The following is an 18,610-nucleotide window of genomic DNA, read 5'->3' as shown; positions in this document are numbered from 1 at the left end:
AAGAGCCATGTCTGTCACAGGGCCTCTGCCTGCTGTGAGCTTAATCGTTGTATCTGCTCCCAGAGGCACATTGTAGCAGCACACCTGTGCTTTTCACAGCTTCAAAGGCTGTGCTGGAATATATGTTAAGTGCCCTGTTCCGGCTTCCTCCTGTGTTTCCAGCAATGCTGGTCTGAGGGGTGGGGCTGGCTGTCTGGCTACACCATAACCTGCAGATAGGAGAAAAGGCATGAGGCATTTTGGCTTTATAGAGAAATTGACAAAAAGTAGAGTAGGATATAACATGGTAATGCAGGAATAGTACCATGGAGGCTTATCAGTTATAACTGTACAATAAATATATTTATATCTCAGATGTGTGCCTAATAGTTTAATCCTTTATAGAAACAGATCTATGAGAAGGCCCAAATTTTTGAAAATGCTCATGAACTTTTCCTGGCATCCAATTTAAGTGCATGCAATCCCTTGAAGTTCTCATGAACATTGGTTACAGGTTTTTTTTAATTTTTGTTGTTTTCTCCTTTGATTTATATTGTCACATGTTCCATACTGGTGTCTAGATATTCAGAGCATGGGCACTTTAGAAGCATTAAAGATATGTGTACTTTTAGTAGTCTTTTTGAAAACTAGTGGTGGCTTGGTTTAGATTTGCTAGGAATGCTCCAGGAACAGAAATGTTCTTGAGACTAAATGGGAACTGTTAATTTCCTCTGCTGCCATGTGAGAGAGAGAGAGAGAGAGAGATCTTTGTAAATTGAGAGAGGGTGGCTGAGCTCCTTTTGGTAACCCAGCCATAGAAGTCATGTTTCCTTGCTGATCTGTTCTTTTATTGTGCTGAATCTCTGCGTTTTTCCCAGTTATCTTTCCAAGAGTGGCTGCTGTTTGAGCTAGAAGTCCAGCCTGAGAAGGATATCCTTTCTGCTTCTGAAAGGTAAGCGCAGAACGGTCCTGTAAAAATGAAAGTAGTTTGAAATGCATTTCCAGTTAAGTCAGAAATATTAGAGAAGCTCCTAAGCCTGGAGTTTGATGACCATGTAAATAAATTGTCTGGCTTGGGGCATGAACTCCTAATGCCCCCACATCTTAAACAAGAGCTCAAGGTATGTTAGATCTGATGGGTTTGGCTTCCCTTGAGGAAGTTATCCAAGGTAACCGTTGACCTCCACAGAATTCACTAGAACATCTTTCTATCTCGGGACTTTCCCATGCCCAGAAGCAAGAGATGGTTGTTACAGGCCAACCTGCAAACACTATATGCCCAGCCTTGTTATGTCTCTGGATTGTTAAAAGTCCCTCAAGGGAGCTGTTAGTTTTTCATCTGTTCCTCTAGGGGCAATCACTTTCTAGTTTCATATAGATTTATTATATATGCAGGTCTGTGTGGCAACCTTCTTTTTGCCATTCCATTTGACTTGGTGTACTGTGTTCTCTTTAAAACAATGAACAGGAAGCACTAAAATTCTTTGATATGAATCCAATCTTCCATTGTTCAATATTGCAGGCACGACTTCCATTACTGGGCGTTGTACCAGTGGTATCTTCCAGCAGCCTCTGCTTCTGGAGGCTGTGATGGAAACCTGGAAAAGGCATGTGGCATTCTTATTGGTACAATTCTGGATTTCTCCCAAAGGTACTTTACCTCACATGAATACACTTGCACAGCAGTGACAGTTTTACTGTGAATATGGAAACTAATAAGGTAGAGCAGCATTTGACTCTGTACCTACAGCATAGTTAGGAAAGGTTTATATGTTGGGTTTTAATGCACACATAGAACCACCTAATTCTAGCTGAGTCTCGTTGACTCAAGCCAGAGCAATGTCATAGAATGTTGCCCCTCACACATGTCTTCATAATGGGTATGTTTTGTGTGTGTGTGTGTCAATGCAAGAGTTGTTTAAACATTTCATATTGCTATAGATGTGTATGTTTACCCAGTGTTTGATTTCCTCAGAAACTAAATTCTGACTTCCTAAGTCAACCATCAAATTATGTTCTTGTATACGTCTGTATGAATAGAGCATACATTCCTGTACACCACAGTGAGTTTCCACTATCATTAAGACTTCTTTAAAAAAAATTCTAATTTTAAAAAAATCTTATAAATCAGGAATCTCAAACTCAAATCACCATGAGGGCCACATGAGGACTAGTACATTGGCCCAAAGGCCACATCACTGACACCTTTTCATATAAAGGTACAACCCCCCAAACCTCCTGGCCCTGCCCCCACTCCACCCCTTCCATGAGGTCCTGCCCCCACCTCCCTCCCTTTCTGCCAGAAGCTTTTTTTTTTTTTTTTTTTTTTTTTTAATCCCCTAAGCATCTTTTGATCTCAGCCCTGGCCTTGGGAAGAGAAATACATCCTAATTTGGATGGTGCCAGACAGGTATCCTCCTTCTCTCCATTGATGGCTCAGCCACTGTTGTTTGAAGTGGGTACCAGAGAGACTGTCTTATCTGTGTCATTGTTCAACTCTTCAACTCAACAGCTCCTCTTTACAGCCTCCTTTCATTTTACTATATGCATTCAGTTAGGCATAAATATAAAATTGAACAGGGAAACCAAGTTACATAATGTTAATGAGAAATAATGCAGACATTTTCCCAGTTTGTTACAGATAGGGTCACTGAATATATAACTAACTAACTAACAGGGGTAGTCATCAGGAGTCTCTCTTAATTCCAGGTCAGAGTTGGACAACCGTGGCCAATTGGAGAAGTCAGAGTTTTCCGTTCATAACAGGACAGTCAATCCTGATATTCTCTGCAGATTACAGGTGATTTTAGATCATGATACGAATCCATATGCCAGATCCATGAATTTGGCATGACAAAATCTTTTCTAAAATTTCAGCGTATAGAAGACAGACAGTCCTGGTTTTAGATATTATGATTGGTGCTCTGGATAACCAAAGATAGATCAGTCAGAATATTTTTTCCACTGCTTTAGTGTGTTAATTCACATGCCCTTAAGGCATTAGAACCAGCCAGCCTTCCTTGTTACAAGCTGTGAGAAAGAAACAAAGCTTCTGAAAATGTGCAAGCAGCCAGTCTTGAATTCTAGACGATGACAGTTTGCATTACATGTTGAATTACGTTTACAAAAGTGGAATTCTGTTATAAGAATTGATTTTTGGCTGTTCGCTCACCCCACCCCCATTTATTAATATACCTACATGCAGGTCCTTGAAGTAGAGAGTTTCCCAAATTAGCCTTGCAGAGAAGCAAGGGCTCCATCTTGCAAAGATAAAGTGAGTTCTACTAGGCATTTTAGGACCATGGCAGCTCTTCTATTTGTAATTGGTTCTAATTAGCTGTCAAGCTAGTCAAGTTATATCTCTGCTGCAACTGACTAGTATTCAGAGGTACAAATCTATCTTTCCGCTGAAGACATCAAAGAAACTAACTTCCAATCTGATCCTTCCTGATCCCACAGATCAATATAAACAAAACAGAACATACACAAGCACTCTTGGAATCTGGCTTTTGGAAAGTGAAATGTAATCCATATAGCACCTATGACGAGATAACTGGCTGGCTCTGTGGATGAGGGGAAAGCGGTGGACGTGCTTTAGGTGAAGCTTTAGCAAAGCTTTTGACACAGTATTCTTGCCAGCAAGTTAAAGAAGTATGGGCTGGATGAATGGACTATAAGGTGGATAGAAAGTTGGCTAGATTGTCGGGCTCAACGGGTAGTGATCAATGGCTCCATGTCTAGTTGGCAGCCGGTATCAAGTGGAGTGTCCCAAGGGTTGGTCCTGGGGCCGGTTTTGTTCAATATCTTCATATATGATCTGGAGGATGGTGTGGATTGCACCCTCAGCAAGTTTGCAGATGACACTAAACTGGGAGGAGAGGTAGATACGCTGAAGGGTAGGGATAGGATACAGAGGGCCCTAGACAAATTGGAGGATTGGGCCAAAAGAAATCTGATGAGGTTCAACAAGGACAAGTGCAAAGTCCTGCACTTAGGACGGAAGAATCCCATGCACCGCTACAGACTAGGGACCGAATGGCTCGACAGCAGTTCTGCAGTAAAGGACCTAGGGGTTACAGTGGACGAGAAGCTGGATATGAGTCAACAGTGTGCCCTTGTTGCCAAGAAGGCCAATGGCATTTTGGGATGTATAAGTAGGGGCATAGCCAGCAGATCGAGGGACATGATCGTTCCCCTCTATTTGACATTGGTGAGGCCTCATCTGGAGTACTGTGTCCAGTTTTGGGCCCCACACTACAAGAAGGATGTGGAAAAATTGGAGAGAGTCCAGCGGAGGGCATCAAAAATGATTAGGGGACTGGAACACATGACTTAGGAGGAGAGGCTGAGGGAACTGGGATTGTTTAGTCTGTGGAAGAGAAGAATGAGGCGGGATTTGATAGCTGCTTTCAACTACCTGAAAGGGGGTTCCAAAGAGGATGGATCTAGACTGTTCTCAGTGGTAGCTGATGACAAAACAAGGAGTAATGGTCTCAAGTTGCAGTGGGGGAGGTTTAGGTTGGATATTAGGAAAAACTTTTTCACTAGGAGGGTGGTGAAACACTGGAATGCGTTACCTAGGGATGTGGTGGAATCTCCTTCCTTAGATATTTTTAAGGTCAGGCTTGACAAAGTCCTGGCTGGGATGATTTAATTGGGGATTGGTCCTGCTTTGAGCAGGGGGTTGGGCTAGATGACCTCCTGACGTCTCTTCCAACCCAGATATTCTATGATTCTATTATTCTAATCACTTCAGACACTGAATAATCAGTAAAACTGTTTTCCACTGAAACTGGGGAATCAAACTTCAGAGGAATGCAAATTTAGTAGAGTATGTTTTGCAAGCACCAATGTGCTTTACAAAGCCTAAAGAAACAAAGTAAGTTCAGAAGAATAAGTTGGAAACTGCATGCTGGATAGATGTAGCGTTCAGAAGGGTGAACTCTCTCACTTCAGGGGTTATTGAGGAGTTCTGTCACTTCATTGTGTGTTTATCCCGGGCAGGGATTTCTGGGCACTTGTGCAGTTGCTGTAAATCTAAAATCATCTCAGTCACTGATACCGTGGGGTAAAAGAGGATTTGAAATGCAGATTGATGTAAAGTTATGAAAAATTTCTTTCTCCCATCCAGGAAATGGTACTTGAGCTAGGGTCTAGGCAGACTTCACCCACTGGCTGCTGGAATGACAAGGGACACTTCCTATTCAGGATTTTCCAGGAAAGGTTAAAAACTATAGGAAATGGCTCTGCTGTAGGTGAACGGCTACTGAGGCAGCAGGAAGTGCTACTGCAAAAAAGGTAAAATACCAACAGGATGCCAGAATGAGAGAAACTCATCTGATAAAGCTACTTTCAGAAACTCAACTACACAGCACAACAGCAATGAAATAATTGTACATTCATTTTCCTAAGGGGTGATAATTAAGGTGGGAATATATATGTTTACTGGTTTAGTGTGGTGATCTTGTGGAGTGAGGTGTTTATTCCCTAACGACCCCGGTATTTGAGCTGTCACTAAACACAACACACTTAGCCAAAGGCTGATCCTGATAGCAGTCCTAGGAATTCAACCTCCTGGACCTGCTATTTACAACCATCACCTCTTTAACAAGCTTTAATTCCCACTGGGGATGAGAAGGGAACTTCACCATTTCTAAAGTCATTGTTTCTGTGTCTTGAAAATGCTCTGAATATTTTATTGAAATACCAAATCCGTTTCTGGCCACGTGGAAAAATCCCCAGTGAGTAATCTTTACATTTCCTGCTAGCAGATGTTTAAGGAATTGAGTCTTGGAAAGTTCTCTAAATTCTACTGAAAATCAAAGTCAGGCTTAATATGACCTGACCGCTGTTCTGTACTCTTCTTGACTGCATGTTTTTAAATTTTACTTTAGGATTCTGTTGTGTCTCCCCCCATCAGTTCTCATCATGATGTGTCGAAGAGGAAAGAAAATGACCTTGGATTGTGAAGATTTCTTTTTTTTTGTAAACACTGAGCTGGTGTGTACAATTTCCCAAACAGTAGCAAGTTTGGTAATTGCTCTGGATAGAGGTCTTAAACTTGAGAGTAGGGAATGGAGAAGGGATCAAACATCATCATACTCGAAAGCAGGAAATCTGTCATTGTGTGGGAACCTCAGACAACCTATGCTTCTGATGTTTTTGGCACTGCAGGAGATGTCCAGATATCTGGACAAGTTTTGTGGTTTTATGAACCTTGCCAATGACTGATACTATAGTATTCCTCTGTGTGCTTTTTCTCTGCAGCAGAATGCACTCAGAGTAAGTTTGTCTGGATTCACAATGAATATATTATGCTGATGAGAAAGGGCTCTTTGGAAATACAATATAAAGATTTGGTCTGATGAAGTCATCTGCCACTTCGTTGGATGTAGTGAATATCCCACAAATGGGTGCATATCTGAGTAAAATCACTGATCAGCAGTTTAGACTTTTCACCTGCAGGGTGATGTGTTAACCAATTTGTGAACAATATATTCAGTTTTGTGACCTTGTTTAAGTCAGGTTGAGTAGAGTAAGTTGTACATTTTTAGATTTTTTTTTTAGAATTTTAGAAGGTGGAGTCCTTCGGGCTATACCCATTTTATTTTTTTTTATTCCATTCCTCAGTTATAGGTCACGTGTTATGGCTCCTGGAGCCTGTCAACAACATTTCTTCTTGCCATTAGAAGAGTCGTTAAGAGCATCTGAAGTATAGAAATCTGCAGCTTTCTCTGGTGGCCGGGAAGTGAGAGACTGAGGCCTAGTCTACACTGGCAACGCTAAAGCACTTGAACGTAGCTTGTGTGGTTGTGGCGCAGCCCTGGGAGAGAGCTCTCTAAGGGCATGGCTACGCTCGAAACTTCAAAGCGCTGCCGTGGGAGCACTCCCGCAGCAGCGCTTTGAAGTGCGAGTGTGGTTGCGCGCCAGCTCCTGGTGCTCCACCTCCATGAGGGGATTAGTCTAGAGCGCCGGGAACGCGGCTCTGTTTACACTGGCTCTGTTTACACTGGCGCTTTACAGCGCTGTAACTTGCTGTGCTCGGGGTGTGTTTTTTCACACCCCTGAGTGAGAAAGTTGCAGCGCTGTAAAGTGCCAGTGTAGCCATAGCCTAAAAAAACCTCCTCCACGAGGGGCGTAGCTACCAACGCGGGGAGCGCAGCTTCCCGTGCTGGGGCACTGTCTACACAGGCGCTTTACAGCGCTGTAACTTGCTGCGCTGGGGTGGGAGTGTTTCACACCCCTGAGCGAGAAGGTTGCAGCGCTGTACAGTACTAGTGTAAACAAGCCCTGAACTTGCATTCCAGGGTTGGTCTTCGCTACAGGGAGATCAACGCTGCTGCAATGGATGCAGCAGGGATCGATTTTAGCAGGTCTAGTGAAGACCCGCTAAATAAATGGCAGAGCACTCTCCAGTTGACCCCAATACTCCAGCTTTCTGAGAAGAGTAAGGGAAGTTGACCGGAGAGCATTTCCTGTCGACACAGCGCAGTGAAAACACCGGGGTCAGTCAACTCCAGCTACGTCATTCACATACCTGGAGTAGCATCAACTTACCCCCGTAGTGAAGACAAGCCCAAAGTCTCTGATTTCCCTGAAACCTCAAGGCATATATGGAAATTGAGACCCTATCATAAGCTAATTTTTCATCTTTAAAACCATGAGATATTTTGAAACATCTTAGTATTTGACACAAAACAATAGCTTCATAATGGTTGTGCCATCAGCTTCTGGGGGGTCTCTTCCTTTTATATTCTTCTGGTATTAGTCAGCTGTGTTTACTTTACTTGGCTAAATGATCCCTTGCAAACCACCTATATCTCTGTCCCTGCATAGGTGGAGCAAGAGAAATCCACTCATCCAAACAATGTCACTCTGCCTAGAACCAGTTCTGTCTTCTACAGTAGGCAATAAGTAGCATTATCTGTGTTACTTACTGGTGATAGGAAATTGCAAAGCACTGTCTAGTGACTGATGTTGCTTCACAAGAGAAATGAAGTCCTGAGTGGGGGCTCTAAAGGGAGCAAGTAACTGGGCTTTCGGAAAGGTTTATTCTGTACTGTCAGACCTATCCCTATTGTGAAGTATTGCCAAAGGATTGTAACTTTTTTTTTTAAACATTTAACTCTCTATTGAGTAAACTCTTGTCTGTCTTATTCTGTTACAGAGGAATACTTGTTCCAGAGGATGTGCACTCTCCTATGACATCACAGCTCACTTCTTAAGGGTAACTGCTAGTTTAATCTTTCCCCTCCGTTTCTCTCACAATGCAAAGACTGAAATTGTTTGCAAGGAAACAATTTGCTGACTTTCACACTAGGACCATGAGCTGCCACAATTACTAGAACTGGAATGTGCATTTATGCAGTGGTTTTGAGAAACCAAAATAGGAACTTGACATTTACATAAAGTCCACAAACAAATATTCTGAAATGTGGCTGTGGAAGAAGAGTGATGGATGTAAATATTGTATTGGAATTGGTGAAACCTGTGAGAGATTGGTCTGCAGGGGTTGAAGTTTTACTGAAATATTATAATTTTTAACTAATTTTTCACAATAGGAGAAAACTAGGTTCAGGGTAGGTTTGTGGGTGTGATTTTCCTTCTGAATAATGCTGACTCCTACAGCTGGTTTTTATTAGTTGACAACATGGGTTTGAAATGTATAGGAAAGATATATTATTTTGCAGTCACATTGTACTTCCACTTCTCCAGGGTCTGTTGAATGCCAGTTTGGATTATGAGGAATCAGCACAAGGGATTAATGATGTTTTGAAAACATGTCGAACCAAATGTCCCATTATCATTTCTTCTGCAGCGGTAAATGTTCTTAATTATATTTCCTATTTTAAGTACTGGCTCCAAAATACAATGCCAACTGTAAATTAGCTTAGAATGTGATGTGTAGGGGGTGTTATGGGAGATGGAAGGGAATATTTTATGTATTGCTATTTCGGTTAATTTACAATAAGACGTTAGTTACATTGTCTTGACACACATAGGTACGTATCTTAATACAAAATTAACAATATTCAGCAATGTATTGCGTATCATTTCCTTTTTCCCCCAGAATTATTTAGACACAACTGTAACGTGTGTGTGTGTGTGTGTGTGTGTGTTATCACAGTTCAGGGCAACTGCACCTGTATTTTTTCCCCCAGTGGTCCAGCAAAAGCATCCACTCTGAGGCATCTGGCTCCCCAGCTGTTGCCTTTTTTTTTCTTTTTTTCCCCCCAATCTCAGTCCCTTCTGACCAGGGTATTTCCAGGCTGCAAAGTTCTCTGCTTTCGCTGTGTTATTCCCAGCAGAGAAGGCTGCCCGAGCACATCTGTTTTTCTTCTCTTCAGAGACTGATAAGAGTGATGGTCAGCTGTTAAGTTCTTCTTCAAGTAGATGCAGCCGTGTATTACACTTAGGTGTGTGCACACTCCCAATGCACCAGTGAAGAAGAATTGTGCCTCCCAGTACTCATAGAGGGGTGGCACTCATGCTTCATGGCCAAAGCCCCTTCCCAAGCTATATGAGGCTGTGACTCAACTCCCTTCAGTTCCTCCTTACCACTCATGGCGAGAGTCAGCTCTGTGTGCTTTTCACCTCACAATTCCTCTATTTTAGTGACTAATTTGTTTCTAGTTGTATATAGTTAATTAGTATCCTTAATATAGTATGTGTTAGCTTTAGTTTAAGTATTTCCTTGGTGATGCCCTCACCAGGATGTCATGCTGTCTGGAGTGGTTTGCAACCATGAGTGCCAACCTCCGGGCAGACACCCCAAACTGGTTGTATGTTCTATAGTTAGATTTCACCAACCAAGTAACAAGTGTGAATTCCTGAAGCAGTATAACAGTTTTACTATGGATTCATAGACCGTCCCCATGGGTATTCTAGTCTACCTTGCCACCCAGTCAAGCTGGACTTAGTGATAGGCGGTTGCTATGCACCAAAGATCGCAAAAGATTCAGGTTGCTTCCAGTCCCAAGAGACCAGTCACTTAGCCCAGGTCAATTTGTACCTCAGCTCTCACACCAAAGACAGCGCTTGTAGCCAGTCCTATAGTAAATTAACTAAGGATTTATTAACTAGGAAAAAGAAATGAGTTACTTACAGGTTAAAGAAGACAACATATATACACAGATGAATGAGTCTGTGGTTCCAAAAGGTGACAGAGTTGTAATCTCTCAGCACTGAATGTCTTTTAGGACTAACACAGGTTGACCTTGGGGATTTCTGATTCTGTTTCCTGGCTCCAGCCCTGTAACAGTCCAGACAGCAAAGAGAGAATTTTCCTGTGTCCCTGTTTTTATTCTTCTCTTTCAGCATTCAAGCTGATGATATGGGCTTTCTTGCATGTAACACCTTCGTGGGTCTGAGAGGGCCATTAACCACAATGGCCCATTTAGTTTTGATAGCCCTCCTTGATGGGCAGTGGGCATTCCACCTGACTGGGTACACAGGTTCAGAGCAAGCATTTTTACAATTACAAAGCAAAACTTATATATCACCTTATAGAATGGGATCCAGATATTACAAGTGAAATTATGCATTCAGCAACTTACAGGCATTTCATAATCTGAACACTAAACACATTCTTATAAGTCTGTATTGCAAAGGTTTCAAATTACTCCTGAAAAGTATAGAGTAAAATTTAGAGGTCTCGGAATGAACAACAAGATGAGTCAGAGAGAGTGTGTGTAAATTGTGTTTTCATGAGAATATGGGCCAAGGGGAAAAGGGCAGAGAATTAGGGCTAGTTTGATCTCTTTGCCCAGAAAAAGTTCTTGAGTATGTGTTATGAAGAGATCAGATGCCATATGGCAGTGGTTCTGATCCTATTTACCATTGTGGGCCGCAGCCAATACTACCTCCTATGGCCCTGAGGATGTCAGATGGGCTGCAGCTCTATGCTGATTGGGCTGCAATCCGGCGGCAGGTTGAGAACCACTGCTATATGGGATAAACCCCTGGATTCTGTCCAAAAAGCAGCAGATCTTGCTGATGCTTATGTGCAAACTAGGGTATCCAGTGAGCACAAGCCCAAAAGAAAGGGCAGAAGCCTGGTATAAAGGGGAATCCATTTTATCCTTGGTAAGGAGGAGGGTTGCTTGAAGCCCAGGCATGCACATCCCCAGAATTGATCCCTTCCTAGAAATCACTCAGACCCTCTATAGAGGAGAATGGTCCAAGAAGGTGTTCCCTGTGTGACTCCCCTGAGCACATGAGAAATAATGGCCCTAAACCAGTGGTCCCCAAACTTTTTCACTTGCATCCCCCCCAGGAACCATGGCAGGGGGGTGAGAAGTGACTGGAGGAGGGGAGCTGCTGCTCTTTCCCCAGCCCCTTCCCTGGTGGCAGAGGCCAGTTACTGCAGGTAACTGGACTTTGTGTCCTGGCGGCTGGAGCAGAACTGAGGGGCAGAGCAGGGCTGAGTGGCACTCCCTCTGCACTCCCAGGGAGCTGGCCCAGGCTCACTGCATGCCCCCCCCCAAATATTTTTATGTGCACCCCTAAGGGGAGTGTGCCCCAAAGTCTGAGGACCACTACCCTAAAGAAAAGAAACTAAGCCCACATCCCATGCAACCCAGATAAATTAAACTATCTTTAACCTAGAGATGCCCCCAGGACCCTGATTAAATTGGAGGTGGACATGAAATTTATTGAAGTTGCAAGATGTAAATGGCAAAGAATGCCTAGTGTGGCTAGAGACTGGGGCCCAGATTTCTCTGGTTAGGGAAAGCATGGTCAAAAGAGAATGGCATGGCATTGGGAAGATAAAAAATTCCTATACCTGTGACTAAAGTACATTTGGAGTGGGAAGGTTGAGAGGGCATCCTAAAAGTTAGGATGTTGGATTGTGTATTTCAACGGAAATGCTGGACTATGACTAAGACTGTTAAGACTGTAATCCATGGTAAAGAGGAATACGGTTCTGTGACCTCTGATGGGAATATATAAAACCAGTCATTAACTTCTTTGGGGTGGGAAGCTAAATGTTTTCTAGGGTAGGGAGAAGAATCTCAGGACAATAGAGAGAGCTGGCGGTGGGGGGTGTAATTCAGTTGTTCTCTGTGTATCCTTCTTGACTATCCTACAAGTATAGGATTTCCGTGTTTATAGCCAAGTATCTCAGTGATTTCAGCATTTCTACTGTACTGTTATCCTCTGAAAGGTATACTATTACTTTTAGCCACTTTTTTTTTTAATTTGTCTGGGAATATGTTGTTTAAGTAGTAAATCAGAACCTCTTGGAGGCTTTTGTAGCATGTTACTATCCTAATATTCCACAGATGATTCCAGCTTTGTTTATATGACTCAGGAAAAGTGAGATGGTGGGGGAATCTTGTTTTGTTTGTGGAAGTGTTGTTACAAGGCTGGAACAGAATTGTGGGACGATGGCCGATGGTTATGCAGGACAGGGAAGGTGGGAGAAGCTTCTGAATTTCTGATATACAGTGCAAGCTTGTCTTTTTGCCTGTAGTCCAGAAACCCATTAGCACAAGTAAATATTTTTCCCCTGTGCCTAATTCTTCAGTCAAGTTTCTATTTGCTGCTCTGGTGCTGATGCCCATGTCTATAGCAGTTTCATGTAGTTTGTGTGCTGATTATCTCTCCAGGACAGCTAGGCCTTGAGCGTCTTAGCACACTTCCTGCTAAGGCAATGTGAGGGTACTGATGGAGATGCACTGCCACAAAAGACCTTTCTATTGGTAAAGATTTAATGACCTTGCACTGCTTCATCTTTGTAAGACACCTTCTGCTTATTTATCTACATACAGTTCCGTCAGCCCAGATCTATTCTTAAAACAACAAAAGAAACCCCAAGACTCTGATAGCCACCTGGCCAACGTGGCTCACAGACTTGACCAGAGATCACTAAAAATACAAACCCTTATTTTTAACACTATAAAAGCACCCAAAATATTACATACAAATTGGTCAGTTATCTAAAATCCCACACACTTAAAATAAAAAAGTCACATACAGAAGGCCTTCAGAACACAGATATACCATGAAAATAGCCACAGGCATCAGCCAAAGACATCGTCCCATGTGCCTCGTGGGAATGACGGAGTAAGCAATCAGAAATAAGTAATCCAGATGCAACCACATCATCCTCTGTATGGCTGAAGGTAGGCTGAGAAAAAAACATCCCTTCTCAGAGTGACTCCTGTTGTAAGAAGAGGAATGGACAGCTAGCACCTTGCGGATTAACAAACACAAGACCACAGAAGTGCAAAGAAGTATCTTCAGGAGTGTTCTAGATGCGGTTCCTCCTGGCCCATCTACCAAACGTATTTACCCTGGTCTCACTTTGCTCACTCCCTGGGCTGTGATTGCTAACTTTCTTGGTTTCCAACGTTCTTCCAGCTGTGGTGGCTGAGGTTGGAGCCGGTGCTTTGCTCCCAGTGGAAGAGGCTGTTTGGGGCTCCACTTGCACAGGAATTGCAGAGACTGAGGAAATGCCAGCATTCTGCTACTAGGTAAGTCTGAGGAGCCTGAATATCAGATTGCAGGCAGAAATGAGAATGCACTCAAAGCAATGTATCTTTCTGTGGAAAAATTAAGTGTGCGAGCCTACTCTCTGAAACAGATTGCCGGACTTTCCACTGGCAGTATGACATGCTAAGGGGGACAGGAGATTTGCAGGACAGCTTTATACATAGATTCATTTATGGATTTTAAGGCCAGAAGGAACCATTATAATCTCTTAGTCTGGCCTCTTGCATAACACAGGCTAGAGAATGTCACCATTTCATCTTGGGAGAGTGCCAAGCAGTCCAGGAAAATATAGATCCTTTGTGGAATAAAGCAGAAGAGTTATTGTTAGACAACAGAGACAGGAAAATAGCCTTGTGCAGTGGTGGTGAGTCAAATGAATTGACATCATAGTGCCCTTTTCACCCCTTGATTTGGAGTCCTCTCTCTGATCCTCCTACTTTTCATGAATGCTCATATTGGTGCTATGCTGCACATCGGTTGACCCTCCCGCAAACACCACTACTCCTTCCTATTCAGGGTCCTGCAGCTTTTCTGATTTAAAGCAGTAGGTGGGCAGAAGTGGGAACTCATATGTTTGACACTTCTAGTTGACGGCTCTTGTAGGCAATAACTGGATGCTCCCATTCTGATAATCATACTAGTCCTAAAAGCTAAAATAATAGATTTTTGAGTTAGAAAGTTTGTAACTGAACCATCCCCAGACCTGACCTTTGGGCAGATGGGTTTGGTGTGGCCACAATCCCTTGGTCAGATGTTTTGGAGAACTGCCTATATGTAGGAACAAAAGTTGGGGAAAAGAGGTCTCCCAGGCAGAAAGACCTTGTCTCTTGATCCCTTACTCTATCGTGGCCTTGACTAGAAGTCCTGATTTCTCTCCTCGCTCTCACCCATGGGTATCCCTCTCCTGAATGATTACATTGTTTTCATCTCCCAGCTTCCTCTCTTTAGAAGCAGAATTTTCCCTATCTGATACACCCTGGATTTCTGCGGCCTTTCTACACTTCACTGTTCAACAGCAAGCAGCGCATGGAAGAATGAGAGACGTGCTGAAGAGAGTGGGGTCTGATACAGAGCAGGCAAGATTAGACATCTTTAACTCTTTGCAGTTCTCTATTTGCAATTGTTCTTAAACCATTAGTAAATATAAACTTGATTGTATTTATTTGTAACACTAAGAGAAATGACTGTCCACTGCTATTGTCTTGTCCCTTGTAAACCTTGTTGTTAAATCTGGTTTCTGGGAGGGATGTGGCTCTAAATTCCCTCCTCTTCCCCCCAAACCCCATGGGTAAAGTGGTGTCAGATCTGTATAACTCAGCTTGTTGGAATCTTCTGATAAGTGAGGAGAAGAAAGAAAATTCTTCCCCACACACTCCAAAACCAAAAGCCAGGGGAGAGTGCTGAGAAGATAGTTGGAACCACTGGGGCTGCAGGTCTCCTGCCTGTGTAAGGCAGCATTGGTGAAGTCTGAAAGGAATTCCAGCTTGGCCTGCTCAGCTAAGGAGGTTGATGGCTGAGAAGTGTACACAGGACATGAATAAGGGCACTCTCTGCAATGCTGAGAGGAGAGCCAGAGAACCCCTGAAAATTGAGTAGATCCAGGAATTTTCTCACGGGTGGCTGCCATTTTCCCCAATTAACTCAGTGTCCTTTGTGCACAGGGACTGTCATGGGGAGGGGGAAAGGAAATAGCTGCACAATCAGAGCAGTTGAGTATTTTTTTCAGGGGAAAGGAGGTGGTGTTGTCCCGACTTTTTTTTTTTTTTTTATTACAGAGCCTTCTCCCAATGCAGGGAAGTTCTTGGAGAAATCTTTTTATGTTGACAATTTGCATTTCAAAATATACAACAAAATTATCCCTGTACAGGTAGTAACTTACATGAGTGGGAAATAAGCAGTCCTGCCTTTTCCTGCCATTGGGTCAATGATTACTACTATTGCTATTTATGTATGTTGTGGTAGCTCTTAGAGGCTCCAGTCAGGGATGAGAGCCCCGTTACCCTGGGTACTGACCACACATGAAATAAAAGAAGACAGCTCCTGTCTCAAAGGTCACAATTTAAACATATGGCGAAGACAAATAGGAGAAAGGACAGGGTAACAGTGCAGTGACTGAGTTTGGTTAAATGAATAGCAGTCAAAACAAACTAACTGCCTAGCCACTGATCTAGGGTCAAATGCTCCTCTTACAGCAGGACAACTGCCCTGACTTCAGTGGAGTTGCTCAGGTGTAATGTGAGAAGGACTTTTTTCCACGGTGTACAGGGTTGGCATTGTGCTGTGCAGCTGGAGAAGGGTAAACTATACTGTTGTGTGAAGCTGGAGTGTGGTGTTTGGATCAGTTAGCCCTGTCTGGGAATGAAACAGTGTGGAGTAAATTTCAGGGGAGTTCCATACACCTCATTCCTATTTAATCCTGGCTTGTTAGCAAATTATTTATATTTTTGCCCATTCTGTCTCTCTGGGTCTGTTGGATTTCAGTGGAGTTAAAAGGTGTGTCCCTGCTTTTTCCCCTCAGATATCCTAGTCTGTAGTGTACATATGTTGTACATAAATCTTTTTGGCTGGTTCAGCTGTCATATTTCTTAGAAGGAAAGAGGCCTTATTTGAATAATGGTACAAGTGAAAATCAGGGTTGGTCTTACCCTGATCACAAAACCACCCGAGTTTTACCTGAATGGCACAGCCCCAGAACAGGAATAATAGGCCTGTTGGATGTAGGACTGAGGGCACTGCCAGAGGTGGGAGGGTGCATAGCATGTGCTTGCAATATGCTTTTGCTTGGGCAGTACTTGCTTGAAGATCACTTATCTGTGGATTTGGGGAAGGCTGTCAATTATTTTTGCTTACTGACTTTCAATGAGCCTCATTCCTGCTGTTAAGAATTATGTGATTAATATGGAGTTTTGCCAGAAGAAGAAATGGACTCTGGCTTCAAGACTTCCAGTCACTGCGACCCTAGTTTCACCAGCTGTATCAGCTCCCAGAGTGCTGTGCAGGCTTGGGGCCCTCTTGAGCCACAGTCTTCCTGGAAAGAATCCCGCTACCTGTGACAAAGCCAGAAAAGCCTTGGGACATGTTTGGGGGGCTTACTTCATGAATGGAATATACACATTTCAAGTCAATATTGATGATATCAATAATATGCAGCCTTTTTCACTTGTAGCTCCTAGTGTGTCTGCTGTTCTTTTCACTCATGGATCTCATCTTCACCAGATTAGCACCAAAGGTAAATCTAATTCCTGTCTCATTAGACTGTATGGGTTTTAAAAGGCTGGCTTGCCACCTAAAAATCCCTTAGGCCAGCACTACCAAGCTTGATGGGATCCTCCTGCTAGAGGAAGGAGTAAGGAATGTCCCAAGAAGAGCATGATGGAAGTCCTTGCTCTCTCCTACTTTGCTCAAAAGCCAAACACAGCAGCCCTCCTTTAATGATGACACCACCTTCCCCACCATGTTAGTATTTAATACTTGTCTTTCTGGCTGACTCACTGTTTTCAGACTTCCCATTCAGTGGACTTTATACCTCACTCCCCTACTGCTTGAACTAATACAAATAATGCTGCTTAGCTTTTGTATAGCATTTTGCATTTATTATTGGTCACTTTCCATAGGGCAGGAAATAGACATGGTACTTTACAGGAGATAATGTCCCAAAGAGGGAGCAGAATCCCTGTCCTGACAATCTAACAACGCAGACCAAACAGAGAGGTTAGGGACCATCGCAGCTGGATTACTTTGTGCAACAAGGTTTTGGGGATTTCTTTTTAAGGGAAGGTGTTTGGCAAAGATTGATCTGAGAGGCTGTTCCAAGCAGAGAGGTGATGTGAAAGGAGGCTTGGAGACAAACTGGTCAGGAGAGAAGCATGAACTCTGGGAGAAGATGGGGTAGAGCTGGAGAATGCTGTCTATTAACTAATGCCCATAATACTCTGTGAAATAAGTGGTGACATGTTCCCCCTTTTAAAAGATGCTGCGGGGAAGCGACTTGCCCAAGGCTACATGCTGAGAACTGCCTGGAAATGCTTTGGTCATAGGCTGGTCCTTGCTGTTACTTTTTCTACAGCTTTTGATAACCACTGGTTACAGCATGCTTTCCGCCTTGGTCCAGGGTGATCTGAAGCCTCCTGCGTTAGCATCAATGCATTTGACTGCAGAGAGGTGGAGGAAGAGGCTCTGTCTGTGCCTTTAATAGTACGAATGCTGCCACTGACACCACTCTTGATAAACCTTCACCATTACTGGGGCAGTTCTTTGTCTGAAATGTAACCACAATTCAGTCTGGGGTGTGCATGCTCTTTTCTGAACTACACAGCAAGGGACAGAGTTTCAGAAATCTTTGGAATGGTGCCTGGAGATCCTCGGATGCTTGGAAGAACAAGGCATGTCCTGGCTCGCTCTCTTTCACTCAGCAGAGAAAGGTGAGTAGAACTCTCCTTCCCAACTTATGGGAATGCAAAATTTGGTACCAGGTGCTTCAAGGGATTACCTTTTGGGTCTGGTGAATATATTTGTCTGAAGGAGCCTCCCCACACTGTAAGCAGCACAGAGAAAACCGCCCCCTGTGGGGCATAAAGAAACGACTCTAGGTGTCTACGTGGTAGCACTTCGATTTCTATCAGCTGCTGTGTCGAGGGAGGAGCCCAGTGAGGGGTTGCCAGATCTTCACTGAATGTAATAAATTGCTGTTTAGAGGGAGCTGAGTCCAAACAGCTTAAACCACACAGTAGCTGACAATCCATATGAATAAGTTACACAAATTCAGTACTCTGCCACCTGCTAGAGACAGGCTTGAAAATCATCAAGCACTCTTCCCTGAGAGCGACCTGATCCAAACGTCAGATTATGCACAGTCTCCAGCTGTTGCCTGGAAGGCACTATGCCCAGCATCTGCACTGCTGTAGAAATATCTGGAGAGACCCAATGATGATCTAAGACATTTTACCCTTCTCCTGTCTTTGGATATTGCAGACCGTGGACTGTATCAAATTCTACACAGTGCTGCCTCAGACCAATACATCAGCCTGTTGCCTATTGCGTTCTACAGGTAACAACAAAAAATGTTAAGGGAATTGTTTATGGGAGAAGAAAGTGGTTGGTTGCTCACATGCCCATTTCGAAGCAATTCTATACA

At 43.3% G+C, this 18,610-nt stretch overlaps 1 protein-coding gene across 1 annotated transcript in view; it reads left to right on the top strand.

Annotated features, from left to right (window-relative positions):
• The window catches only part of FANCA (FA complementation group A), a 75,413-nt gene that overhangs the window by 55,014 nt on the left and 1,789 nt on the right, over window positions 1-18,610 (top strand). Inside the window, exons 30-41 of the mRNA XM_077831436.1 lie at window positions 858-931; window positions 1,502-1,630; window positions 2,689-2,779; window positions 5,111-5,277; window positions 5,874-5,979; window positions 8,147-8,206; window positions 8,695-8,799; window positions 13,345-13,457; window positions 14,411-14,552; window positions 16,643-16,705; window positions 17,792-17,897; window positions 18,448-18,523. Coding sequence (XP_077687562.1) covers window positions 858-931; window positions 1,502-1,630; window positions 2,689-2,779; window positions 5,111-5,277; window positions 5,874-5,979; window positions 8,147-8,206; window positions 8,695-8,799; window positions 13,345-13,457; window positions 14,411-14,552; window positions 16,643-16,705; window positions 17,792-17,897; window positions 18,448-18,523 — 1,232 coding nt within the window. The remainder of the gene's footprint in view (window positions 1-857; window positions 932-1,501; window positions 1,631-2,688; window positions 2,780-5,110; window positions 5,278-5,873; window positions 5,980-8,146; window positions 8,207-8,694; window positions 8,800-13,344; window positions 13,458-14,410; window positions 14,553-16,642; window positions 16,706-17,791; window positions 17,898-18,447; window positions 18,524-18,610) is intronic.

Source organism: Eretmochelys imbricata, chromosome 12, assembly GCF_965152235.1.
Source record: "Eretmochelys imbricata isolate rEreImb1 chromosome 12, rEreImb1.hap1, whole genome shotgun sequence".
Classification (NCBI taxonomy): Eukaryota; Metazoa; Chordata; order Testudines; family Cheloniidae; genus Eretmochelys; species Eretmochelys imbricata.
The sequence above is the reverse complement of the archived record's forward strand: the minus strand, read 5'-3'. Positions and strand labels throughout refer to the sequence as shown.